General features: G+C 49.5%; 14 protein-coding genes across 14 annotated transcripts; 6 read left to right on the top strand and 8 right to left on the bottom strand.

Moving 5' to 3' along the window:
* Positions 1-698: 698 nt before the first annotated feature.
* On the bottom strand, positions 699-1,568 carry LOZ57_000695 (uncharacterized protein; the record flags this gene model as incomplete). Its single annotated transcript, XM_049249793.1, has 1 exon — positions 699-1,568. The coding sequence occupies one exon, from the start codon at positions 1,566-1,568 to the stop codon at positions 699-701; it is 870 nt and encodes a 289-aa protein (XP_049110953.1).
* A 306-nt stretch (positions 1,569-1,874) lies between these two features.
* On the bottom strand, positions 1,875-3,326 carry LOZ57_000694 (uncharacterized protein; the record flags this gene model as incomplete). The annotated part of the gene is made up of 2 exons (XM_049249792.1): positions 1,875-2,232; positions 2,287-3,326. 2 exons carry the CDS (start codon positions 3,324-3,326, stop codon positions 1,875-1,877), a joined length of 1,398 nt encoding a protein of 465 aa, XP_049110952.1.
* A 2,171-nt stretch (positions 3,327-5,497) lies between these two features.
* On the bottom strand, positions 5,498-6,742 carry CEFD2 (Isopenicillin N epimerase component 2; the record flags this gene model as incomplete). The annotated part of the gene is made up of 2 exons (XM_049249791.1): positions 5,498-6,624; positions 6,679-6,742. The coding sequence occupies 2 exons, from the start codon at positions 6,740-6,742 to the stop codon at positions 5,498-5,500; spliced, it is 1,191 nt and encodes a 396-aa protein (XP_049110951.1).
* A 275-nt stretch (positions 6,743-7,017) lies between these two features.
* Positions 7,018-9,183, bottom strand: LOZ57_000692 (uncharacterized protein; the record flags this gene model as incomplete). Its single annotated transcript, XM_049249790.1, has 1 exon — positions 7,018-9,183. The coding sequence occupies one exon, from the start codon at positions 9,181-9,183 to the stop codon at positions 7,018-7,020; it is 2,166 nt and encodes a 721-aa protein (XP_049110950.1).
* A 1,455-nt stretch (positions 9,184-10,638) lies between these two features.
* On the top strand, positions 10,639-11,577 carry LOZ57_000691 (uncharacterized protein; the record flags this gene model as incomplete). Its single annotated transcript, XM_049249789.1, has 1 exon — positions 10,639-11,577. The coding sequence occupies one exon, from the start codon at positions 10,639-10,641 to the stop codon at positions 11,575-11,577; it is 939 nt and encodes a 312-aa protein (XP_049110949.1).
* Positions 11,578-11,843: 266 nt separating this feature from the next.
* LOZ57_000690 (uncharacterized protein) lies at positions 11,844-13,874 on the top strand (the record flags this gene model as incomplete). Its single annotated transcript, XM_049249788.1, has 2 exons — positions 11,844-11,921; positions 11,976-13,874. 2 exons carry the CDS (start codon positions 11,844-11,846, stop codon positions 13,872-13,874), a joined length of 1,977 nt encoding a protein of 658 aa, XP_049110948.1.
* A 313-nt stretch (positions 13,875-14,187) lies between these two features.
* On the bottom strand, positions 14,188-15,863 carry SRP54 (Signal recognition particle; the record flags this gene model as incomplete). Its single annotated transcript, XM_049249787.1, has 2 exons — positions 14,188-15,732; positions 15,786-15,863. The coding sequence occupies 2 exons, from the start codon at positions 15,861-15,863 to the stop codon at positions 14,188-14,190; spliced, it is 1,623 nt and encodes a 540-aa protein (XP_049110947.1).
* A 244-nt stretch (positions 15,864-16,107) lies between these two features.
* RRP15 (pre-60S ribosomal particles component) lies at positions 16,108-16,935 on the top strand (the record flags this gene model as incomplete). The annotated part of the gene is made up of 1 exon (XM_049249786.1): positions 16,108-16,935. The coding sequence occupies one exon, from the start codon at positions 16,108-16,110 to the stop codon at positions 16,933-16,935; it is 828 nt and encodes a 275-aa protein (XP_049110946.1).
* A 261-nt stretch (positions 16,936-17,196) lies between these two features.
* Positions 17,197-17,961, bottom strand: YAH1 (mitochondrial matrix iron-sulfur protein; the record flags this gene model as incomplete). Its single annotated transcript, XM_049249785.1, has 3 exons — positions 17,197-17,441; positions 17,517-17,623; positions 17,684-17,961. The coding sequence occupies 3 exons, from the start codon at positions 17,959-17,961 to the stop codon at positions 17,197-17,199; spliced, it is 630 nt and encodes a 209-aa protein (XP_049110945.1).
* Positions 17,962-18,271: 310 nt separating this feature from the next.
* On the top strand, positions 18,272-19,921 carry LOZ57_000686 (uncharacterized protein; the record flags this gene model as incomplete). The annotated part of the gene is made up of 2 exons (XM_049249784.1): positions 18,272-18,673; positions 18,737-19,921. 2 exons carry the CDS (start codon positions 18,272-18,274, stop codon positions 19,919-19,921), a joined length of 1,587 nt encoding a protein of 528 aa, XP_049110944.1.
* Positions 19,922-20,521: 600 nt separating this feature from the next.
* On the bottom strand, positions 20,522-21,937 carry LOZ57_000685 (uncharacterized protein; the record flags this gene model as incomplete). Its single annotated transcript, XM_049249783.1, has 1 exon — positions 20,522-21,937. One exon carries the CDS (start codon positions 21,935-21,937, stop codon positions 20,522-20,524), a length of 1,416 nt encoding a protein of 471 aa, XP_049110943.1.
* An 864-nt stretch (positions 21,938-22,801) lies between these two features.
* On the top strand, positions 22,802-23,613 carry LOZ57_000684 (uncharacterized protein; the record flags this gene model as incomplete). Its single annotated transcript, XM_049249782.1, has 2 exons — positions 22,802-23,339; positions 23,399-23,613. The coding sequence occupies 2 exons, from the start codon at positions 22,802-22,804 to the stop codon at positions 23,611-23,613; spliced, it is 753 nt and encodes a 250-aa protein (XP_049110942.1).
* Positions 23,614-23,844: 231 nt separating this feature from the next.
* Positions 23,845-24,688, bottom strand: LOZ57_000683 (uncharacterized protein; the record flags this gene model as incomplete). Its single annotated transcript, XM_049249781.1, has 3 exons — positions 23,845-23,950; positions 24,027-24,405; positions 24,496-24,688. The coding sequence occupies 3 exons, from the start codon at positions 24,686-24,688 to the stop codon at positions 23,845-23,847; spliced, it is 678 nt and encodes a 225-aa protein (XP_049110941.1).
* Positions 24,689-24,924: 236 nt separating this feature from the next.
* On the top strand, positions 24,925-26,075 carry LOZ57_000682 (uncharacterized protein; the record flags this gene model as incomplete). Its single annotated transcript, XM_049249780.1, has 2 exons — positions 24,925-25,036; positions 25,093-26,075. The coding sequence occupies 2 exons, from the start codon at positions 24,925-24,927 to the stop codon at positions 26,073-26,075; spliced, it is 1,095 nt and encodes a 364-aa protein (XP_049110940.1).
* Positions 26,076-26,080: the final 5 nt, after the last annotated feature.

Genomic DNA, 26,080 nt, shown 5'->3' with positions numbered 1-26,080 from the left:
ACAAAGAAGGGCGTGTGGTGTCGAAAGGGAGTCTGATCACGGTCCAACAGGCGCCAAGAACAAAACTGCCATCTGGCGAGAAACTATGTAAATAACGAGCGGTGAATGCCAGCAGTAACAGGCCTTGCAGCATCGAACGGGAGCAGGTCTGGCGGGTGGTGGAGGGGGCAAACGCTGGCGAGAGCTCGTTGACACCCAACGACGATCGAATGCTTGACGGGCTTGAGCGGCTCGACGCGTGCAGCAGCTTGGCGCGTCTCCATTTAAGTTCACGTTGACGAGAGCGACAAAGTATAGACTACAATGGAATATCTCATATTATTATAAAAAATAGAGGCCCTAGAACTATAGCGGTAGAAAGCCATGAAAAAGTAGCCGTGTCCTCCAATGGCAGCAAAAACATGATATACGAGAAAGGGAGGGCGTATCTAATGGAGCAGTGCCGGGAGGAGGGCTGATACAGAATGTGCAGCGGCAGAAGAGAAGATAAGAGACGGGCGATATAACAAGAGCTAGAGTACATGAAGAAATGGGGCGTGCAGTCAGTGCAAGGGCACATCATTCGTAATGAAGCCGTAAAAAACGAGCAGTAGGGAAGACATGAAAGGCGTAGAGGTCGAGAATGGCTGTAGACTGCAAGCTGCAGACGTCGAGGTTGCGGAGATGATACGGGCCCGTAAGGACAAGGGGGATATAGATCAGTCGCTGAGGTCCGGGTTGGCGACGAAGAGCCGGACGCTGGCCATGGAGCTGGTGCGGTCGTCGACGCTGCCGCGGCGTCTCAGCTCGTCGGCAGCCTTGTGTCGCTGAGCAGCGGCAGCGGCACCGCTGGGGGCGGCCATATCGGTGATCATGCCGAAGTCGTCCTCCAGATGGCTGTGGGTGGAGTGGGCGCTGGCGGGGCGGGCAGCGGGGGCGGGGAGTGGGGCTGGGGCGGCGGAGCGGAGGGGCTCATCGGCGGGCTCAAGGGCGGGCTCGAGGGCGGGCGGCGGGGCGGGGCGAGAAAGGCGGGCGCTGCCGGCGGAACTGCGGCCGCTGCCCGTGCGGCGATGCAGCCCGTCGCCGGGCGTGCTGGTAGAATTGAGGTCGGTGTCGTCCTCGGCGGACCCGATCTCGTTGGCGCTCAGGCGCAGCGGCACGGCGGCGCCCACCATGGTGCCGGTGGTGAAGGCAGTGGGTTTGGAGGCCGAGCTGTGGCGGATCTTGCCGGTGCTGGCGAGCGTGCTGGAGCGCCCGCCGCCCGTGCTGTGGCCGCCCGTCGGGCCGCGGGCCTGCACCTCCAGCAGGGCGCGCTGTTTTGCGACGCGGCGGGCATGCGCCTCGCGCGGGTCTTCGGCCTGCGCGCGGTCGCACCATACTGTGGCCTTCTGACGCCGCATGCGCGCGACGTAACCCGGCGGCGGCGGCCCAACCATGGTCGTGGCCGTGCGGGCGGACGAGCTGCGCGAGATGGTAGCGGCCAGCGTCGACGACGACACCGTGGCGTTCGACGGTTGGCGGGACGGCGGCGCAAACATCGCCGGCCGCGTAGGCAGCGGTTTACGCGGCGGGTGGGCGAGGTCGGCCATCGGGAGAGGGGAGAGAGACGAGAACGCGATGCGATGCGAGGTGGTACGGTGGTGGAGAGACTGTCAGCCCTGCCTGTTTGGGTTAACCCGCTAGTTAGTTACCCGTGACCCTGCCAAGCCTTTTAGCCGTCCATGCGTCCACGCTTTCGCTGTCGCGAGTCTCTTTGGGGGCAACTTCACGATATTCTTCAAGATGATATAACGGTCCAGACGTACGGAGTACGGAGTAGCCCTCTATTTATCTCTCTACAGGCGGCCTAGCCTAATGACGTGTCTCGTAACCACAACTAACTACCTCGCTTCTCCCTATAGGCTGACCAGCAGCCACAGCGCCAGCGCCGCCGACATGCTGCCCGCCCGCCCCGTACGCAGCGACGCGGCTCCGGAGGGCTGCGGTGATGGCGACGTCGATGGCCGCGGCGGCGCCGTGGCAGCCTCTCGCCGTACGACGTACAACTCGCCCGTCGAGTCCGACACGAAGAACAGCCGCCCCTGACCGTCCAGCGCCATGCCCACTGGTCGGAAGCACGCGCCCGGACAGCGCCCCAGGTCCGCGTTGCTCACCACGCTGATGGCTGCCTGGGCGTCCGTGCGCGTCGCCTCAGGCTCGCCGTTGCGGAATGGGATGCGCGCGATACGGTAGCCGATGGGCACGTCGCGGTTCCTAGCCGGCCTGTCAGCATGAAAATACGCTTAATTCGATTAGTTAATTACCCACCAGCTGCCGTGGAACGACACAAACGCCTCGTCCGTGCCGTTGAACTTGATGTCCAGTGGCGCTGTGTGCGGCCCAAACGTCAGCCGCGGCGCCTCTGCCCGCGCGCAGAACTCGTCCGTCTTGCTGTCTCTCCCAATATCGTGCGCAAACTCGCTGCCCACCCGCAGGCCGTCGTTGTTGGGGATATCACGCACCTCCCACGCCGCGCTGCAGAACGGATACCCATAATTGAGCCCGCGCGTATCGTTGATGCGCCCGTGGAAGTTCAGCTCCTCGCCCGGGTTGTCTGCGTGGATGTCGCGCCCGTCGCGCCGGATATTGTCGATCGTGTTTTCCACCGTCCAGATGCCATGCGAGCCTGGATGCTCTGCGATACCCACCGAGTTGCGCAGGCCCCAGCCCAGCCGGATGCCATCGCGCGTGAACTCGTAGCCGCCCATCGGCACGTTCTGCATGCTGAAAGCCTTCATCTGGCAGTGTCCCGTCGCCTCGTCGCCGCACTCCAGGTCCACGTTGCCCGCGCTGCCGCGCACCACCACCAGATATCCGCCTCCATCCGCCGAGTAGTGCAGCGTCCGCGTCGAGTGGCCCGGGTTGCCCAGCCCACGCACCACAACCTCCGGTTCGTTGGACCGCACACGTCGTCCGGCGGCATCGTAGTCCCAGGCGTAGACGCGGCTGCGATCCGACGCGTACAGTCGCCGTCCATCCGGCGACAGCGCGATGCCGTGATTCAGTCCCGACGTGACCGGGTGGTCGATCACGCTGACACTGTCGCCGACCTCCAGGCACGTGCCGCCGTGGTCGTTGAGACGGAGGTTGGATATCTGCGTCGATGACTGCACCACCAGCAGGTTGCCCGCCGAGTCGAACAGCAGTGACCGCGGCCGTCGTAGCCCCTGTCCGATCACCCGCACGCTGTATCCGTCCGCGGCCACCGGCGTCGACGATGGCTGTAGGCTCACGGTGCACGAGCTCTGGGCGTCGCCGCGTCCAGTCAGCTGCAAAAGAGCGGCTGTGATAGTGTAGATGTGTCGCATCTAAGCTGCTATATCAGTGTCAAGTATGGATAGAGTATGGTTAATGACAAGGTTAGATAGAGTGGTAGGATGCCATCAACACTCTGGCTGAGCAATGCCACCGTATATTCATACGAATACCTTCACAGTGCACACGCAAGGCATTGGTAGATTCGGAGGCACGTCCAGTGTCAACCTGGTCGACCAGCCCTCCTGCCCAGAAGCTGAGGCTAGGATGTCTCTCTCTTGGCCAGCATACAGACCACTCAAGCTGCCTGCCGCCCCACGATCGTCATTCAGCCGAGTCGCTTCACCAGTCCAAGACATCCCAAGCAACGCCGAGCATTTAAGAGCACCCCTCGTCGAAACAAGTGTTTCCAGCCCAGTAATAATCCGCTGACCAGACTGCATCATTGCATGCATGGAATCCTGGCTACAAGCCCTCTCACTCGTTTCAACACACCCTCCTGTCTTTTTCCAGTCTCAGGACCGGCGTACGCCAGCTTGCAAGTGTGCAGCCCAACGATACCCTCAGGCAGGACGGCCTAGAAGAGGAGAAGGGTCATTGCACTTTGAGTAACGGGCAGAATGCCACTAGTTATCTGAAAGGAGGTTGCCTATGACTATTTGCTCCGGCGTATGGTTTCTGGTGTATCAGTGTTCAGATTCTAGCCGCTCGGATTACTCTAACATACTACTTCCATGCCTTGCATGTAGTGTTGTGTAAGTGGAGAAGATCGTGCGGCCTAGACAGTCACTCAACAGGCGCAGTATATGTAGAGGGGTAGAGGGCCGTAGGCCTCTTTACTTAGCTTGAACGATATCCTTATACCAGAGGTGTTGGCAATGTTCCGCAGACGATGATGCAGATACTGCTGCCCTTTAGGAAGAAGTCGAGCGCCGTGGAAGATAAGAGAGACTGTCAAGAAGGAATCCGCTGGCCACTCTTGAGATGCTAGAATGCGCGAGTTACTACAGGTTAAGAAGGGGCGATATGCCCCATCGCTCTTTCTTTTTTTTCTACTCCTAAAAAATCGGAAGGCTCAATGGGCTAGGCTGTTCTTTCCTGTTCTATAACAGGAAGGGACGATAGGCGGATCGCCCTTTCCCAATTAAATTCTTCTCTACTTCATGCTATCCTCCATATTTTGATTTATTTCTCAATTTTGTTGCTTTTTTCTTTCTCCATATTTTTTTTTTAAAAAAAAAGCGGGATAGGCTAGAGTAGTTCTTCTTGATTTGATATATTTCTATTTCATTACAGAAAGAGACAATAAATCAATTGCTTCTTTTCTATTATGTTCATTTTTGTTTCATAATAGAAAGAAGCGAGAAACAAATTGCCCTTTGCATATCACCCTGTTTCTGAGAATGGAAGGCACAACTGGTGAGTCGCACCTTCCCTCTTCGCATCCTGCCTATTCTGTAATAGGAAAGCGCGGGGGACTGGATCACTCTTTCCATATCAGACAAATTCTGAGAATGGAAGGCATCACTGGTGAGTTGCACCTTCTCTTTTAGAATCTTTCTTTCCTTATTCCATAATAGGAAGGAACAGGTTAGGTTGCACTTTCCATATCAGACTGATTCTGAGAATGGAAGGCATCACTGGTGAGTTGCGCCTTCTCTTTTAGAATCTTTCTTTCCTATTCTGGAATAGGAAAGCGCAAGGGACTAGGTCACACCTTCCATATCAGGCATTTTCCTCTTTCAGGATAGGAAAGGACGGTGGACCAGGCCGCTCTTTCCCCATTAGATTATTTCTGAGAATGGAAAGCACGATGGGTAGACTGGGTTGCTCTTTCCCTAAAGAGCTCCTTACTTTTCTAAGATAGGAAGGTGCTAGGGGCGGATCGCTCCTTCCCCAATGAAATCTGTCTGAACTGGAAGGCACGCTGGGCTAGATTGCCCCTTCCCTATCAAGTTGTTTCCTCATCCGGAACAGGAAACTGCGATCAATATAAAGAAAGGGCAGTCTAGAAGTCATGCCTTCCAAATTACAGCTGCATAACAATGTGTGGGTAGGCAGGTATGTATGTATGTATGTACCTATGAAATTAACAAATACAAAGAGGGATCTCTTGCGAAGTCGTTGATTTGAGCTTCAGCTGTGCCGGTGGGCAGTTGAGTTTTGCCTCGCGAACAAATACGCTGGAAAACAGGGCGATTGGAATCCGTGAGATAGTAATGTTCTACAATTTGGGCTCCGCAACCCTTACCAAAGCCCCATTCTTCACCTGATAATGCTTTCCTCGTTCCCAACCTAGCCATCGGTTGAGCGTTTCCTCCCCTCCTGCGCCCGGGCTTAGACCGTCTGCGGACCACCCACCATCTTGAGGCGAGAATTCCAAGCCTGGAGTATCGGACAGATCGACCGCTAGGCGCTGGTCGTATCCTTCGCCTTCCAATTCATCCATAGTTAAGACAGGTGTTGCACAGGCGTCTGTTCCGTCGAAGATGGCCTCCCACTCCTTTCTCGTTTTCTCCTTGAATCTCTTCTCAAAGACGCTTCGCATATATGGCCACGTACTGGAATCCTCGCGCACCTGGCTCGATTCGGGCTGGAATATATCCGAAGGCGAGAGTTGCAAGCCACGCAAGAGCTCCTGGAAGAATTGTGGCTCCAGGGGGCCAATGGCAAAATAATTCCCGGCATCTTTCGTCTCGTACGTCGCATAGTACGGGCATCCCCCATCCAGGAAGTTGGTCCCGCGCGGGTTATTCCACATTGGAGTTTTGCGAGACAGGCGTGGCATAGTTGCAAGGTACGACGAGCCATCGACCATATTTGCGTTCACCACCTGGCCTCTTCCTGTGCTTTGGCGCGACAGAAGTGCCAGCAGAATGCCCAGAAAACAGACAGCTCCTCCTCCTCCAAAGTCGCCCAGGATGTTTCCTGGGGGGTATGGGGCCTCCCCCGAGCGTCCTAGCATGCTGAGAACGCCAGATACGGCTATATAGTTGATATCATGTCCGGCCATGTCCTTGTATTTCCCATCGCGACGGAAGCCGGTCATGCGAGCGACTATCAAACGCGGATTTTCTTGTAGCAAAACTGTCGAGGGGCAGAGGCCCAGCTTCTCCAATACACCTGGGCGGAAAGGATCGATCAACACGTCGGCATTGCGAATCAAGGATAGCAATATCTCCCTTGACGCCGGCGCTTTGAGATCGAGACTCACAGAGGATTTGTGACGAGTTAGGGTGTCGACGGTCGAGGGCGGCAGAGGACCGGAAGCCGAGTGCGAATTTGGGTGAGGTCTGTCGACTCGCAAGACGCTCGCTCCGTAGTCCGCAAGCAAGAGGCCAGCAAAGGGTCCTATCCGAGGCGTTAACTACATAGGCTCACGGCCAGTGGTGTCGCAATGCTTACCTGGAGCTAGTCCTGCAAGCTCAACAGCGCGGACACCCTGGAGTGGCAGGGGACGAGCAGCCATCCTTGTGCGTCTCAAGGGGTGAAAGATGGAAAACCTTCGCATCAACGTGGGACCCTGCGTAATATGTAAATACGAAATGAAGGCATTCGAAAAACGCCGTTAGACGGCTGCCATGACACCATGGCCGTGAGAATCGACGAGCCCAACCCCCAAGGCAAGCTTTCCGGGAGCCGAGGCAAAGTCCCCGCTTACTTAGTTAGCGTGTTAGGGAGGCTACGATGCTACGAGTTGGTTGCACAAAGCCATCGATGGAATGAAGTGATTACATCTGGGCCTCAACTAGTTGAGCTCTCAGGCCGCTTAGCATACTTGTACTGGTACCCTTGGGTGCCGGCCCGTCCCTGTTGGCCGACTTCTCTCTCGCCCCATGTCCACAGCAACGCTTTGCCCATCCGCTCCCTATCACGCAGCAGTTTTTCTAGGCGTGTTTCCCATATCTCTTCTCGCTTCTCCAGAACACTGGCAAATTTCGCGTCCAGCGCTGTAGCAGCCGTGTCTTTTGCTTCAATAACTGACTCGAGTCGCTCATTCTCTGCCGCCATGGCTGATAGTTCCTTTGATTTGGAAGCCAACAGTTTTCGGAGTTCAGTGAGCTCCGATTGTATCTCGCTTTCATGTTCCTGTGCCGCTCGAAGGATTGTGTGTAATTTACGCGTTGATTCCGCATGCATATTTCTTAGGGTTGAAAGCTCTGTCGAGTGAGAGTTCTCTAGGCGGTCAACTTCTTGCTGATGTGATCGCCTGAGCATCTCTAGATGCGCCGGATTGCTATGTGTAGGTGGAGGTGATGGCGATGGGCTGGGAAGTTGCTGGGCCACGCTCCGATCATGCCGCTTGTCAGCCATACGGATCGCTTCATCACGGTCCTGGGTCATTTTCTCAAGTGCCTGACGTAATTCTATTTGGTCGGAGCTCATTGTCTTTAGTTGAGATGACAAACGGGAATTTTCCTCCTGTTGCACCGAAAGCGCCGATTGCGATTCTGATAAATCCTCCTGAGTCGACTCTAATTGATGGGACAGGGTCCGGCACAATGACGTACTCTCTTGCAGCTGGACTCGAATCTCTGCTAATTGCTTTTCATGGGAGATGCCTTCGTATGCTTTTCGCGCTTGGTTACAATCCTGCTGATAAGTCTGATTGAGCAATTCTAGGATCTGGCCAAACGATTTCCCACTGAAATCAAGCGACATTCGTTCTGCCATTTTCTCCAGCGCATTGGATTTGGATGAAGACTCTGCTTTTGCAGTTGAAACGTCGTTCTGTAGTCTTGCCACCTGTGATGTCAGGTGGGCCACAGTTTTATCAAGGTCAAGAAGCTCTTTTTGGAGAGTGTCGCGCTCATGTTCCAATGATTCGATATCGGAGTCTAATTTGTCCAATTCTCGGTTGTTGTCATGCTGTTCAGATCTTAAGCGATCGTTTTCTGCAACCTTTTGGGAAAGCTGAAATTGATAAGAAACAGCAGCTTCATCAAACTTCGCTTTGGCCTGCTGTAAAAGTTGATTTTTTGCCTCTACTTGTTCGCGAAGAGAGCGAAGTTCTGTATCTTGGGTTTCATCTTTGAGTTCCTTGTCCTGTTGACCCTCTCGCACCACTGATTTACTTTGGGGTTGTTTTAATTGCAGGTCTTTTGTTTGAAGCTGCTCTTCTAATGCCTGAATACGTTGATCTTTAGATGCTGTCTCGGATATTTGTCTTTCATTTTGTTTCTGAAGCTCAGCCTGAAGTTGGCGGACCTGTTGCACGATCGAAGCCGCGTCAAGTACTCTGCGCTGATTGGCATCAATTATCTCATCCTTTTTTCTTAAGTCTATTCGGAGTTGTTCGATTTCTCCGACAAGTTCACTTTTTTCTTGTTCATTCTCATGACTGAGCAAGTCAGTTGTCCGAGAAAGAATGTGTGCTGGTGTAGACATATCCAGCGGAGGTTCTATCTCGCTAAGCTCATCGTGAGCTGCACGGGTAGGGCCATCATCTAGATCATCCTCTTTGCATTCCTGTTGCTCGCCATTTGATTCATTCTGTATATTTGGACCTCGCAACAAGTCCACCATGTTCAATGTAAAATCCTGCGGGCCCCCAGGCTCCGACAAATTGTCGTTATCCTGGGCTTCATCGGCTTTCGCAGTTTTCTCTCGTATCCGCGTAGTGGTAGGAAGTTTATCTAAATCAAATGTATAGTCCGAAAGGTGTGCCTCGGAATCGCTTCCAGTGTCAGAATGGGAAGGGCCCGATGAGCGCCTTTTGGCCGATTGTTCTCTTCGAGGCGGCCCGGAGACCCTTGATGAGTGTGGAGTAAATCTACCATTTGGTAGTACGGATTGATTTGGGCTCATCATCCTTGGAGGCGAAGATGTTAAAAACATGGGTGTATGAATTGACGACATTCCCAACGTATCGTGGGACGTTGGGAACGGTGAGCTTGCTCTGTTCGCCATAACGTCGTATTTCAAGCTAACACCAGCAAGAACAAAATAAAATTGATTCTAGAAGCGTGCCCAACTCTCGGAGTTCTCATCAAGCACTTCTGTATCCTCCGAGTCGACGTGAGGCGTTTGATGGTATACGCGAAAAGGTCTTGTTTACAAATATCCAATTTGGGCTAGCTTGGTCAGACTGGAACTCGGATAATATATAATACGATAGATTGACCAGTACGGAATATATATTATCCGGATACGCTCCGTTCCCCCAAAAGTTCTTTCCCCAGGTTTCACTGTCGACAATACATGCTTTTTACAAAATCGTGCGATGTTAACCAAGATGAAATAGTATGGGATCATTCTATGTAAATCATATGAATCTGAACTATTTATTCAATGCCTCGTGGACCCTCAGATTCAATCCCTGCGAAAATGAAATATACACTGCCCGAGAGACTTTGTTTTTGATGTATAATACCATTACTTCCTGTTAAACGATGAACGGATTTGGTATTCACAGCATCCCAGTGGCAAAACTCTGAGCTTGTGGAAAAAGTGCAAATAGGTAGCCTCCATTACCTACATCAAAACAGCCTAACATTGCCATGAAATGCATCACTGTGCCGCAGCCCAGGTGTATGGGCTTTTTGTTGCTGCAAGAGTACAACAGCTCCTGAAACCATTGTCTGCATGGCATAGGACGTGACGAGTATGATGACGTCGACTATATCTGCCTTCATGGCTGCTCAAGCTACTGTCAGGTAGATGATATGTCTCAATCGGCAATGGCTCCATACTTCTTATCACAGGTATCGGAAGCATGGTAGCGAATAGAGGCCTTAGTTTGCCCGTATACATTTCCTCCTAAAGCCGGCACTCTTCAATTGAGAAGGAATCTCGCCATGAAATCGGAATGACAGCAACATTATTACACATATGGCAAAGAAAATTTTCATGCAGCTTTGAAAGTGAAAATGAATAAAATGAGAGTATGTCTAGCCAACCTTCCAAACTGGAAGCTGGGGCTAGTATTTTTGTGTAAAGTGATGTGAATTTGTATAACACTATTGTTATAAAGCTTTTAGGTTTTCCAGGGCAGGGTTGGGATTCAGTACATAGTTTGGGCGCAAGAAGGGGTCATTTTGCATTGTTCATCACACCTTTCCATGCCTCTTTTGCGTCCAACCAATTTGGTATGAAATCACTCACGAAACACACTGCAATTCTCACCCTTCGTGTAGTCGAGGTCGGAGCACAGAGTGGTTATTCATCACATCAATATGCGCCAAGGCAGGGTTCCTTAACTAGTAATTAACTAGGTACTTAGTTAGTTACTTAGCTCTCACTTGAAAGAGCTATTCAACTTCCTCCAGCTTGCTCTGTAGGTACGGTACTCCGTACTCCGTACCTTGAACAACAAATTCCGCATTGAGAGCGATCAAGAAACCGCTCCGGAATACCGATTTTCAAATGCCTCCCATACCAGAACGCTGCCCTGAACCGCTCACAAACCCCCGCGTGGTCTGCTACTTTCAAACGTATTACCCCAGCAACGGATCGCTTTATGTTTCCCTTCTGCCGCTTTTGACGAATAACTGCGTTGTCTCGCACATCATTCTGGCCGCAATCCACATAAATGACGAACCGGGCCATATCACACTCAATGATCATTTCCCAGATGATACCAGGTATGTGCCATTGTGGGCCGAGATGCGAGTCATGCAGTCCAGCGGCGTGAAGGTGATGGGAATGTTGGGCGGCGCGGCTCCGGGGAGCTATGTGAAACTTGATGGCAGTGCGGCCGACTTTGAGGCGTACTATCGCCCGCTGCGTGATCTAATTCAAGCCCGTAAATTTGACGGGCTGGATCTTGACGTAGAGGAGGAAATGTCTCTGAATGGGATCATCAGGTTAATTGATCGTCTCAAACTTGATTTTGGCGATGATTTTATTATTACTTTGGCTCCTGTTGCAACTGCTCTTGTGCCCGGAATGAAGCATCTCTCTGGATTCGACTACCGAGAACTGGAGATCGCTCGAGGATCCAAGATATCATGGTATAACGTTCAATTCTACAATGGCTGGGGTCATATGGTACATCCAATCGTTTATGACACGATAATACATCATGGCTGGAAGCCAGAAAGGGTTATTATAGGCCTCTTGACCAACCCAACGAATGGTTCCAAGGGCTACGTTCCAGTTGAAACTTTGAGTGCTGTCTTGACGGAGGTGATAAGGAGATATCCTACTTTCGGCGGTGTATCAGGATGGGAGTACTTCAACGCGATGCCGGGAGAAACCAAAACACCATGGCAGTGGGCGGCATCGATGTCCATGATAATGGGGATGGGGAAGCTTCTTGAGGCTGCGGTGGCCCTGCAATATCCAAGCTCAGCTTTACGCTGATAGCAACTATAACCATGTTGTAGCCCATTTAAAGCGAGAATATGTTCAGTAACCGCCGTTCTATCACTAGTAGTCGGGTATGTAGAGCACATATGTACTACGGAGTTCCAAGATCCAGGTGTCAATTTCATTTTTCGGTGACGTGGTGTTGAATCAGTTTGACTTGTTTGCATCGCTGGGCCCATGTCGTCATCGCGACACATCAATCAGCCTTTTGTTTCGCTATCTCGAGCCTCCGTAAGAGCAAAGGTGTCGCCGAGCAAGGGATGTTGTCGTACCGAAGATCTATAGCAATTTTCAGTTCGACGATCCTCCGGATTCTGAGCTATGTCTTTCTTCGCTGGGTAAGCAAAACGCGATTGTATACCTTCAGCCTCGTTTCAAGAACTGACATTCAGTACGAGATCCCGGGACATCCATTTGCACCGATAGTAATATCTTGCCTATTGATTTACCTAGCCTCGATATGGGGACTTGGAAGGAAACGCAACCTTAATGCCGGCGCTGGAACCAAGCCCAAAACGAGTGAAAAGCCGAAAGAAAAAAAAGGGCTAGGCAGCAAAGGAAAAGGAGACGCGACGACCACACTCCCTACCCAACGTGTTTCCAGCCAAGATACTGAACGTATTTCAGCATTTAAATCACTCCTAACGGGTCTGCCGACAACTTCCTCAGTACCTGCTAGCCTGGCCACGATTGGAGTAAACATTTGCCTAGCTCTATTCTCACTTGACTTTGTCTTCAGGGGTCTGATATTATATCCAACTGAAAATCTTTCATTCTCTCGGGTTGGTCATGTTTCCTCAACGTCGGCACGAATTTTCGTCCGAGAGCCCAACAAAAACCTCCCCATCCGCGTTTCATACCAGGAAATCGACGGCCTTGGGGATGGACGCCCTATGAAAGCAGGTACCCTGTATTCTCTCGATGATACTTCTGATTATACGTCCCCAATTTCAATTTCTGGCCTAAAACCTTCAACGAAATACCGATATTCATTGTCTAACAATCAATCGGGCGTGTTTTACACGGCACCGCAACCCGGCTCTCCGGGCTCAAAACAACTGAGATTTATATCATCGAGTTGTATCAAGCCCAATTTTCCCTACCGCCCGTTTTCTCATCCTTTTCGAATCCATGGGGTCGACATTCTCACGTCTACATTAGAGAAATTGGGCTCATCTCTTCGTCCCGCCTTCATGTTGTTTTTAGGCGATTTTATTTACATTGACGTGCCATGGCGGTTTGGATCATCGGTGAAACATTACAGAGATGAATATCGCAGAGTTTACTCGTCACCAAGTTGGCATGTTTCTCCCGATTCTCCTGCAAATATCCCATGGATTCATACTCTTGACGACCATGAGATTGCCAATGATTGGGCTTCTGGAAACATTACCGCTCCCTACCCGGCTGCCGCTGATCCGTATTTACATTACCATGTCAGCGTCAATCCTCCAATCCCAAGGAACCCTCATGCTATTGCGTCAAACACTACATATTTTTCATTTACTCATGGGCCTGCTTCGTTCTTCCTCCTGGATACAAGGACCTATCGTTCACGTCCACTGAATGAAAATTCAACAATGCTAGGTTCAGCCCAGCTACAATCGCTCTTGGAATATATATTATATCCCGAACCGGAGGGCGTCAAGTGGAAATTCATTACTAGCAGCGTCCCATTCACCAAGAACTGGCATATTGGGACGCCAGACACATGGGGTGGCTTTCTTAATGAAAGACACGAGCTTTTAAGCGCTATGTGGAGGGCCGAACGCGATCTGGGTGTGCGGGTCGTTCTGTTAAGCGGAGATAGGCACGAGTTCGCTGCAACGCGGTTTCCAGACCCTATCCTTGCCTCTACTTCAACTCCGGAGTCATTTTCTGGCCCTGGAACGGGTATCCATGAGTTTTGTGCTGGTCCACTCAGCCAGTTTTATCTTCCAGTCAGGACATATAGCCAAGAAGATATCGAAGATATCGCAATAAAATATGTACCGGATGGAAATTCTAAGTTTGGCTCCATTAGTATTGCCACTGATAAGGTCAACGGCGAAGAAGTTTCGCGCATGAATTATTCCTTGTATGTTGATGGCAAAGAAGTCTGGAGATATAGCCTTGTGACACCGTTGGTCAAAAAACGTCGTCCTTTACCACCTGGGGAATTAGAAATGGATATTGTGGACAGCTGGGCCAGCCGGTTTGAGGGGTGGACATTACATGCCCGTGAAAAATTGGGGATGGTCTGGCGAGTCATTGAAACGTGTTGGGATGAGATGATTAAAATCGGGCGGTAGACGGTGGCGGTTATACGACTTCTATTTTACATATTGTATTCCAATATCCGTATTTCTTTGGTTAGGAGTGCAGGAAGGTGTTAAGTTTGAAAAGCTATATTATTTTAGACATAATAGGAATCTAAAGGGGCTGTACATATTACATGCCCACAGCGAAAACACAATTGTGTTCAACAGGAAGAAAGATGTCGTGATCCAAAATATGAAGCTTGAAGTGTCACGATAAAACCTCCATTCCGTAACGCCGCCTGTTTTGGTATGCTGAGAAAATGCTCCACATTCACAATTCGTAAATATATCATTAGATTTGCTTCTACCGGCGGCCTCTTCCACCACCACCACTGCCGCCGCCGCCACCGCCCATCATACCGCCCATTTGGCTCATCATGCTCTGGAGATCCATGCCACCAAAGTTCGGCATTCCACCACCTGCACCTCCACCCCCCTGTAGCATCTGCATCATTTTTGCCATGTCTCCCATACCGGGCATTCCGGACATACCAGGCATCCCAGGCATTCCAGGGCCACCAGCACCGCCCATGGCAGCCATCCTTTTTTGCATGGCAGCCATCTGTTGCTCTTTGTTCCCGCCTTTGAGCATGTTCTGTGCACGTTGCATTTGTTTCTTTTGACCACCAACTTTCTTTGCCATGCCGGCCATCATCTTGTGCTGCGAAAGAAGGTCTTCCACTTCTCGTACAGTGGTGCCACTGCCACGGGCGATCCGGACAATCCGCGTTGGTTGCTCCACGAAAACTTTGCCGTCGCCGTTTAATTCGGCTGACGTCATGCTGTCGAAGATATAAATCATGCGACGGAGTTTGAGAGAACCATCTTCATCATCTAGGCCTGCAGTAAGGCCAGAAAGACCTGGAATCATACTGGATATCTTGGAAAGGGGCCCCATTTTCATTATAGAAGTGATATTTTCACGGAAATCCCGAAGTGTAAAGATCCCTTCCGCGATATGCTTATAAGTTTCTTTTGCACCAGCAGAATCTTTTGTCACGGCTTGGACATGTTCGACTAGGCTGGCAATATCACCCATTCCTAATAGTTTTTGAATAAACGGCTTTGGGGCAAACCGCTCCAAATCCAGCATATGCTCACCGGTACCTAGAAATATGATAGGAGTGTGGGTAGCGGCGACTGCAGAAATGGCGCCACCGCCAGCAGCATGTCCATCCGTTTTAGTTATGATAATAGCGCCAAAATCAGCAGTTGCCTTAAAGGCAGCTGACTGGGCTTCCGCAGCTTGGCCGATGGTACTATCAAGCACCATAATAGTCTGATCTGGCTTAACAGCACTTTGAATCTGTGTCATTTCAGCAAAAAGATCCGCCTCCTGCTTATGCCTACCACTGGTGTCGACAATGATGATTTCAAATTTCTCCTTCTTAAACTTGTCAACCCCCTCCGCAGCGACGATAGCAGGATCCGTCTGCGTTAAACTGCCGTAGTATGGAATCTTGGCTTTCGTTGCATTCTGCTTCAATTGGTCAAAAGCACCGGCACGGAACGTATCTGCGCAAACCAGCGCTGACTTGAACCCTCGGGTCTGATAATGCCTCGCCAGCTTCGTGCATGTTGTGGTTTTCCCTGCACCCTGCAGCCCAACAAACATGATCACATTCGACCGTCCTTTTTTGGGCTTGAATGGCTCATTGTGGGGGTCTACGAGAGAAACCAATTGATCGAAAACAGCCTTTTGTATTAACCGCTTTTTATTAACTGCTGGTGGGATAGAGGAAAAATTAACGGACGATTTGATCGATTTTCGAAGGTTTTGGACAAGGCGAACGTTGACGTCGGCAGATAGCAGGGCGGCGCATATTTCTTTTAACATGGAGTCAAAGGCCTTAAAGATATCAGCAAAAATACTGTGAAGGGTACTGAGTTATGTTGCTGCACCTTCTCATCTAGACTGCTCGACCTGGTCAAGTCATTCACAGCGGCGTTAATCCGCCGCCCAAGGTCTTGGAGGACCATGGTTAAAATCCAAAAACCAAAATGTACTTAAAGACAAAGCAATACTTCCCAAAAATATTGGTTAATCCAAGTGTTCCAAAGACCACGGGCAAAGCGCTCGAATTTCACGAATCGAAATAAGTGAAGATGGTGTGTCCCTACCTAGATATGTTCCAACTAACTACTGGGTTGGCACGTGACTCAAACCCCAGGAGTTAAGGAATTTTTGAACTGTGGCCAGGTAGCACGAGAAAACATATACACAATGGCGCCGTCAATACGGAAAAAGCGGGCGCTAGATGATGCCGTAAACCCCAGAGCTTCACGACCAAAGAAGAAATTTAAGAAGCAGCTGGATTACAACAGCAGCTCTTCCGGAGATGAGCCAGACCCACCCGTCACAATTGTCCCCGGTACTCAGGACTCTGATGAAAACAAAAGCTCCGCCATTGAAATCGAGGAACCCGAACACGACCCTACGGATTTAGTTTTAGAAAAGGATAACTCAGATGTATCTAATTCCGAGAACGAATCCGATTCCTCCGCAGATTCTGGCTCTTCCTCGGTTGGCTCTCACACCTACACTACCAAACTGCGGAAACAGACCTCCAAACGCAATGATCCCGCCTCCTTTTCTACATCTATGATTAAGATCCTTGGTACAAAACTTCCCTCATCTGCCCGCGCAGATCCCCTGCTCTCGCGAAGCAAATCGACGGCTCAGACTACGGCAGATATTGCCAACGAAAAGCTCGAAAAACGAGCGCGCGCAAAATTACGCGCCGAAAAGAAAGAGGAATTGGATCGTGGCCGGGTGACAGACGTATTAGGCGTCGAACGTGGCGAGGCTGGTGAAACTGCAGAACAGGAAAAGCGGCTGAGAAAAATTGCGCAACGGGGTGTTGTTAAGTTGTTTAATGCTGTGCGCGCAGCCCAGGTACGAGGCGAGGAAGTTGCTCGAGAAGAGAGAAGCAAACGAGCAACCGTCGGCATGGACGAGCGAGAGAAGAAAATTAATGAAGTGAGCAAACAAGGGTTCTTGGAGCTCATCAACGGCAAAGGGGGAGAACGGCTGGCTATCGAAGAGGCGTGAAAATACATAATGACCATGATATCAAGTCACTTTCTGGATTTTAAATGGACAGACTAGCGGTTCGAAGATCAGCGCTGGTATGGACGTCTATTGGGCTCGTATCTTCGAAATCCTTTTAAAAATCTATAATACATATGCCAGTGCAAACTGTTGCCTGGCTTTGTACACATTCATAGCTCATTATCGGCCGGCAAGATTGGGGCAAATAGCCGTGAATTGATGGAAATATCTCAAAATTGGTACCAAGCTTACAAAGGCTCGCTATTTCTTCTCCGCAAAGTCACTGGCTTGCAAATTTCGAGTCATGCTGGGCAATCGCACGACCAATCCGTCCAGCTCGGGCTCCATCTTCACCTGGCATCCAAGCCGTGAGGTCTCCGTCAGTCCGAAGGCAAGGTCTAGCATATCATTCTCGTCATCGTCTGGCTCAGGCATTTTGTCGTACAAATCTTGATCTTCGACGACGACATGGCAGGTAGAGCAGGCACACGACCCTCCGCAGGCCCCTATAAATCCTTAGCTTTAGCAAATCCCAAGCCCAGAAGGATAATCCATCTTATAGGCCGTATAAATGAACTTACCTTCCATTTCCAGATCATTTGCCTGCGCAATATCCAGCAAATTGTCTCCTTTGGATACTTTAAAATCGTGCTTGTCGCCATCCTTATCGATGAAAGTGACATGAAGCCTAGTCATTCCCGGCGCATAAGCATCTTGCCTCCCACATTTATGATCTTCAATGGCTTACTCTTCGCCTGGCTTTGGAGGTTCGAGGTGGCCGTGGGCTGCGGGTATGGTCGCGGAGAAACGCCTTCGTGGTTGGGCAAAGTTCTTGTATATAGACTGGTAATGTGCTGAGTTCTGTGATCTGCGAGACAGTCTTCGTGGCGTCGAGGCTGTATTGAGTCTCCGACCATGCGAAGACGTAGCGATGTTCCAGTATCCCGGTGTGCTTGCTGCGCTGTAGCCCTCGACCCGCGCCGTAGGCCGGAGCAGCTGCTGAGATATTAACCGCCATGGGTTCATGGCTGTGTGAATTCAAGGAGGATGGCTGGGATACACAATGATAATCAATGCGAATTGCAGAAATAAGCTGAGCGGCAAAGGCCAGTCTCTGTTGGGAGATTGCTTGCTCACAAGCGTTGGAGCACAAAATTTGTCTGGCGGCGAAAAGAAAATCATCAACTTCTTACATACTCACTTCAACTGGTTAACTAACTAATTAGCGTTGACCAACCAACTAACGAGCTACATATTACCTGGCTTGCTGGCTGAGAGCACTCTTCACGGCTTCTTGAGCGAGTGTTTTTCTCCGACCAGACATTTCTTATGCACAATGTCTTCCCTGCCTGAAGAACCGAATCCCCTCCGCCCATACTACATTCCGCCGTCGATTGGACTACCCAACACGGACTCCGCCGCCCATTTTACGGCCAACCGCCCGCCATCTGCTGTCTCGGGCAATATAACAAGCATCGGAAACTCCGCTCGGGAGATTTTCTCTGACTTTGATTACTCTGATTATTTGGGAGAGTCGTCTCCGTCGGCGGCGGAATCCGTGAAGCAGATCCTAGAGAACTCACTGTGGAGATATTCACGAATTCTGTTGTCGCAACCGTTCGAAGTTGCAAAGACGACCTTGCAAGTCTTTGTCGCTCAAGATGCAGAGGAGGAAGCTAGACTACTGAATGAGCGGCGAGCACAGCGCGAAGGGTATCGGGATGCCGCTTATACGGAGGTATGAACCTGGCGTTTGCTCTAGCAGTCGATACAGTACTGATTATCATGATGCCTGGGATAGTCCTCATTTTCGTCGGATGATGAAGACAGCTATTTTACCTCTTCAGCTCCAGACGCTACATCCCCATCGCGAACGCGGCGTCCGCCCCCTCGCATAACTGATCGTGCTGGTTACATCCCTCAATCCTCCAGACCTCCATACATGCTTAAAATCAAAGATCCTTCTGCCGTCTTCGATGTCCTTGCACAGCTTTGGACAACGAATGGTCCCACATCCATCTGGAAAGGCTCCACTGCAACATTCGTATATTCACTGTTGCTCCCAACCCTGAACACCTTCATTCGAGGCCTACTTTCAGCCATTGTTGGCTATCCGGACGATAGCTTCTCAACTATTCTCGAATCTGATATTCTAACCTCTTCCTCTCCTGCTGTGGCTTTGACTTTGTCTTGCGTTTCTTCTGCACTCGCTTCGGTCATACTCTCGCCCGTTGATACCGCGAGAACCTACCTCATTGTATCACCTTTAGGACACGGCCCGACTTCGCTGTTCAGTGCCATTCGCGCTCTGCCAGCCCCGAATTACTTAATTCCACCTCACCTACTCCCTATTACACTTATCACCTCCACTCTTCCTACTTTGCTCTTTGACAGCACACCTTTATTTCTGAAATCCTATCTCTCACTGGACCCGGTTCTCAACCCGTCAAGTTGGAGTATTTTCACCCTCATGGCTTCTGCACTGGAATTAGGTATTCGAATACCACTGGAGACCGTCCTAAGGCGGGCCCAAATAGCGACTTTCACGTCCCCCGCTTTAAGACAGCAGAGTATCACTCGTGCACCTTCTCCCAAGCTTCCCACACAGTTTGCTGGCTCAGAAACGATACATACAACTGTTCCTACCCCCCAAACGTATCGTGGCATCGTCGGTACAATGTGGAGCGTTATTTATGAAGAAGGAACAGACAATAGTCACGCAGCCCAGACCATTGAAAAAATATTATCGCAAACAACCCCGCAGGGAGATGATAACCCCCCTGGCAGGCTACGTAGGCGCCGTAAAGGCCAAGGTATTCGGGGTCTTTACCGCAGTTGGCGTTTTGAAATGTGGGGCATTGTTGGAATTTGGGGTTCTGCGTTTCTCGGTGCTCTTCTAGGTGCTGGAGATGATGAAACCCTTATGGAATCAAGCGCTGCTTTGGGCATGGGCGCCGGTAGTAGGGGAAACTCAGGAGCCTTTTAGGTTGACATACTTTCATTTTCTACCCTCGAATTTACCGACCTAAAGTGGTTGTATAAATAACAAGATACCCGTTGCCCGATTTGTGCTATTTTTCGTTTTCTTGGTGGACATCTTAGGATTTTCGGTGCTGTACATATATATGATATTCTTGTGCTAGCATAACTCCTCAATCTCCTCTTTTGGATTACCAGATAAAAGCATTTCAAATTAAATCAATTTCCGCTCTTTCCAGGCTAAGAAATGAATCATATGATTATTTGTTAATTATCATAAGCTTGCTGGCAGGTATTACATGGATTGCTCAGTTATACCTGGGAAAGAAGCCGTGTGGCTGTACTGAGAGTTCGGAGGAATTGTCTAGAATTCCAAAGTGAACAGCGGTAAGGTATTCAAGGCTAAAAACTGACTGGCAATGTATAAATTCATGAATCTCACACTTTTAGCACCTAAAAAAAATAATTCGAACAAGTTGTCAGAACAAAAAACTATATTAACATAATCAACATGCGACCCTCCCATATAACCCGAGTTCCCACAGTTCCAAAGTTCATCACATTGTGCCACCAAGAACAGCCCAAAGAATATTAATACATGGTATCATTAATTAGCGAATCTCCGATCAAAGTATCGAAGCACGCCCATGACGCTGGCTGCTTCTACTTCCATCGCAGGGCGATTGTTGACGGACGACGAAAGACCTCGTGGAATAGGCAAAGTATGAAGTCGTGGAAGCCATGTGTTGAGCTCATCAGATGCACGAGAAAAATTTGGATGTCGAGAAAGAGTTGTAAAAGTGTCGGCGCAACTCAGGGTAATAGGAGGGGCAGTTCGCGGGTTATCCGTTAGCATAACATCTCCTGGGGCATTGCGGGATGTACTCCGTGTCTGGCAGCAGCCGCCCTTGAGACTTGCACTCCCGCAACATCCATCTCCTCCGTTGACAGACCGTGAGGCGGCCAAGCTCTTGCAGAAAAGAGTACTCCTAGGGTCAGACAGACATTGTGCGCAAGTACCTGGGCCGTTGGCACATGGGTTTGCTTTGTTGGGTAGAGAAGGGAGTGACTCGGAGAAAACATCGCCATCTGAGGGAGGCGGTGTGAACTGGGACATATTTTGTATAGGAGCGAGTTTATTTGTCTCTAGCTGCCTTTCCTTTTCCGCAGATTGGTCAGCTGCCATTTCGGCACATATGCATGGCGTACCATCCTGACAAAATCCGCAAGGATCGAAGAGTGCTGTGGGAGAGACTGCATCGACTTCGTTCCTTGATGGGCGACGAACTGCAAATCGGGATGTAAAATCAATTTCGAGCTCCTCCGGTTCAGCTTTAATCGACGGCCCTGGCCTCTGGCGCTTGTCTGCCATGTCTTGTTGCGGGGACTTCGGCCGCTTTGGTGCGGACACTTCATCTTGTCGGAGTGAAACGGTCGAAGGTCCAAAAGCGTCATCAATGCACCGACACCGGGTAGAAGAGCAGCGGTCACACCCGCCTGATGGAAGAGCGCCCTTGTTGCTGTGCGACTTTATACTCTGAAGCTCATCAACTGCCGCTTGTCTAGCATTTTTCTGTGTAGTTACGTCATTTTCCAATTCATGACAACGCTTCTTCCACCATAGTAATTCGGTACGACAGTCTTCAAGCTGTTTTGACAGTGAATTTATCCGCGCCTTCATCACAGTTTCTTTTTCATCATTTTCTTCCTCGGTCTTCTTAATTTGTTCCTCTAGCTCCCCGACTCTCGCTGCCCTCCTTTCTCGAAAGGCCCTTTGGGCAGCGCGATTCTGGGCTTTTCGCTTTGTAGGTGGCGTGTCTGTTGCTGGTTTGCGGCCAGGCTTTGGTCGAGGGGGAATGACCCATTCTTTTGATGTCACAGAACATTGCGTTAAGGGAGCAGGGGAACCTGCAATGGCAATGGGTTTGGCAGAGAGAGCGGGACCTCGCGAGGTCAACGCGGGTGCCAACGGCAAGGGTGAAGCTGGGGGAGCTGCGATAGGAGTGGTTAAGGCAGATGCCATGGCTCCCAAAGAATAGTAAGAAATGGCAAAGGGTACTTTGTGTGGATCAGGTGTAGAACAGGTCGTCTTTCAGCGGATCATCGGACAATGCCGGTAACCAGAATACGGCTCAATCCAAAAGCAAACAACGGCAGATATTTCATAAGAAGCAGAATATTCAGAAATTGAGTCCCTTCTCCTAAACCAGCAACAGGTGGTTGAGCAACTGGTTGCAAATGGTCCAACAGCAACAATGAGACAAAGAGTGGACGTTCCGAGGGGAAACTCGGGGGATCAGATTAGATTATCGTGCGATTAATCACGTGCGCGGGAAGCGTCCCGATGTCGCCCTTTAGCGAATCACATGGTTGCATTCCTTATCTGATCTGCCAAGCAGAATTATCAGATCTTCTGCCTGCTTGACGGTACTAGCGCATTTCTGGAATTTCACGTCACGCGTATCCATCCAAGCCAGCCCATCCCCCTTGCCGTGTCGTACCTGTTCCATACGGTAACGAGCTCATCGTTGCTCACCGTAATTACCCGGCGAACCTAACTAGAGTCGGGCCGCATCAACCAACCAACCACACATTCCCTTCAACCGAGATTATTGGGCATTTTGCGCCGAAACCTCGAAGCGTGGATTGCCCCGAATTAGCCGGGCTCGGATGGGGATTACTCTGTCCGGCGTAAAGTGATGACTCAGCCTCGCGCCCTTCTGAAGCTCAAGCAGCCGATACCCGCTGTCCGCGTGGACAATTGTTACTATAAAAGCGGACTTCTTGGGCCCAGTTAGGATATATCGCGTGGTATTTTATTCTAAATTTCAAGATTTAGAGGTAAAGATAGCCTCATCAAGCCCACTACTAATAAATGAACGCAATAATGTCTTCTAGCCCAGTTTCTGCGAGTCCCCGAGTTCTTAACCTTCTGCAAAAGCTCCACGCTACTTCCTCGGCCCAAGAATCCTCTTTTTCTCTCACAGTTTTCTGGATCTTTAAACTTTTTCGTGATCGATTCGCCAAGAATAAATGGAGCTCCCAAGACGATGATTTCATGAGGGATAAATTTATCGCTCTGGAGCCTGACAAATGCCACTTTCTATACCTCCTCGCAAGGACTACCGGTGCTTTGAACGTCGTTGAAGCTGGAACAAGCTTTGGCGTGTCAACTATTTATCTGGCTCTCGCCGTAGCACAGAATGCTGCTGCAAAGCAAATCAGTGGCCCAATTGTGCCTGGCCTTACTGGAAAAGTGATTGCCACAGAGAAGGAGCCTCACAAGGCTAAAAGAGCAAGGGAATACTGGAAAGAAGCTGGAGATGAAGTGGAACCTTGGGTGACTTTGCTGGAGGGTGATTTACGTGATCTCCTTCCTGCAGAGGTGAATAAGACAGAGCAAATTGATCTTCTTCTTCTGGACAGTATGTTATTATTCCCTGCCCACTGTTCTTTGCTCTGGCCCTCTAATCTGAAGTGGTAGTTTGGACACCAATGGCACTGCCTGCTTTGAAGGCTGTTCAGCCAAAATTACGTCAAGGGGCTCTTATCATTGCCGACAACACTGTCATGTCACGGGCAGGCTACCAGGAATTCTTTGATTATATCAACGCTCCAGACAGCGGTTTTAAAACGATGACTACACCATTCAAAGGGGGGCTTGAAGTTGTAGTGTATTTGCCGGGAGACTTGGCTTGAAGGTTGGATCGTCTTCGACTGTGCCATTTGGTTTTGATGCTTGAAATTGCATTTTGCTTTACACCTTATGTGCTTTTTAAGCAACTATACATGAAATCATGATCTATTTTACGCAGTAAATATATTGTTGCTATGCAACTATTCTCATCAATATGCTCCACATTAACAAGAATTGTAGTATAGTGCTATTAATACATATCAACAGATTTATGTAGACAATTTTCTTAACCTCTATCTTTTACCTCTTTTCTGGCCTGCTTCACCACTGAGAATCGCTTTCTCACGTAGATATTTCTGAACAATATGCTCGACAGTTCCAAAATCATGCTTAGGTTTCCTATATCCGATTTAACTATTAGCAAAAAATCAAATATTTCTAAAGTAATGTCTGTAGTAAGATGGAAAATTCATACCTCATATATGTTAATCGAGCACGTTTCTTTCTCTTTTCAGTGCGCTGAACTATTTCAACACTATTTACCTGTGGGCTATATAGTTTAACCCACATTTCGCATCCAACAGTAGTTAATCTATTTCTTAATAGAAACGCCGTGTCTATTCCTCGCCGCCGAATATTTAAACACACGCCAGCAAAGGGGTCGCCGGACTTGAAAGTCACACGAAGGATGTCACCGACTTTCGCACCTTGCCGGTTATTTTTATTGAACAGAGATTTCCGCTGGCCCGTTGGATCTAGAATTGCGAGTTGGTCGGCAGTGAAGGAGGCAATTGGAGTCTTATAGGTAGAGCAAGCAGAGGGCGGAGGTTGGAAAACTTTCAATGTTTTTGTAGCTGATTTCAGAAGTGAGTTAACAATATTCTATTATGGCAGACGGTGATCCTAAAAACGATGGGTTATCAATAGGAGGCTCAATGACTCACGTTTTCCTGGTCTGAAGGCTTTCGGAATCTGCGCGTGGAATTGTTCGGGGAGTCCTTTGGGAAAGGGAAGTCGCTGTTTTGGCGCCGAGTAGGCAGTGGTAAGGAATCTCCGATGGGATTTGAATACATCTAATTCTCTGCATATTGAATTCCAGCAGTTAAACGGCCGCATTGCAGATCGTGCAGAAGCCATTTTGTCGTTTTGTTGCGCAGTGAGGTGATGTTGAATCTCCGGTTTGAGATACATATGTATCTCCAAAGTGGTCCGTGCGTAACATACCTAAATTTCATTTGCAAGACTGAACCATATTGCTGAAAGTACACGAAAATTGCACTGAATATGCCAATTCCTGAAATACCTACCACAGACATACAGGAATACTTAGATACTCGAGACGAAATCAAAATATCGACCCCATACCTCTGACAATGGCGCAAGGCGGCGCGAGAAGCCTCGCGCCATTCTTTAAACAGGTCTCTCCCTTGCTGAAAATCACCCGATCGAGGAGACCGTTTTCAAGTACTCGTTCCTATACTAAAGGTATGAATGGAACCAAACTATTGCTTTGATCTTTGCTTATAGAGCAATTCCAATAGAGCCAGTGCCTACTTTCACGCCTACCAGCTCTCCCGAACTGACTCGGCTCTTCGAAAAATACCGCCAAAATTTCTTCATTCCTATGTCCCTAGGCCTCCGTCATAGAAACTTAATATATAAGAACAAATATGCGAAAAAATTAGAAGATAACCCCATATCCATCAACATTGGCCGAGGGCGCGAAGAGATATATCATCTTAAACCTCTCGAAAAGACTGGACACCCTGGGACCTCTGAATTAAGGGAGGTAGTAGCTTTGATGAAGACGCGCGAAGATTGGTACAACCTTCTACCGCTTTTAGTTGGGCTTAAAATATCAAAGCGACAGTTAGTGGGAAGACGTTTGACTTGGTTGATTCGTCGGGCCGGGTTTGCTGGACAGGCTAGTATTCTACTTGAGTGTGCAAAGCAATCGAAGCGAACTGGCCTTACACTTAACCATGCAGATATAGCGATGCAGTTTTTTTTGGCAATTCGGTACAATGCCCGAGAAGCAGGTTTCAGGGGTCCAGAGGTACAAACATCCTTACGACAAGCCACCCAAGCAGCAGAATTGCTCGACGCCCCGGAGCATACTTCCACTTCTATGACCAAAGACGCCAAGCGTCTCCCTGAAATAATAGGCATTCTCCTCGAATTGGAAGCTGCAAATACTCTCAATACTCTGGAGGGGAAAGACGTTGAAGGCCGCGTTCGCTCATACGCTGAGAAACTTATTAGCACTTGGCGCTTGGGCAACCTTGACATTCCATCCAAGTGGCATGAAGCCAACCTCAGACTTCTCAATATTATTCCGACATGGCATGGAATCAGTTTGGCATTACAAGTGAAAGATATTCAGGCTAATACCGACTTGTCAAATTCCTTACGGTCATACATGAGTGAGCTTGGAGGAAAAATCGAGGCTGCTGTTGAAATTGTAGCCAAAGAAAATCCAACTGCAGCAGGTTTGAAGCAGGCTGAGCTATTGTATCGTAAATAATCGTT

Source organism: Ophidiomyces ophidiicola, assembly GCF_022830035.1.
Source record: "Ophidiomyces ophidiicola strain CBS 122913 chromosome Unknown scaffold_2, whole genome shotgun sequence".
Lineage (NCBI taxonomy): Eukaryota > Fungi > Ascomycota > Eurotiomycetes > Onygenales > Onygenaceae > Ophidiomyces > Ophidiomyces ophidiicola.
The sequence above is the reverse complement of the archived record's forward strand: the minus strand, read 5'-3'. Positions and strand labels throughout refer to the sequence as shown.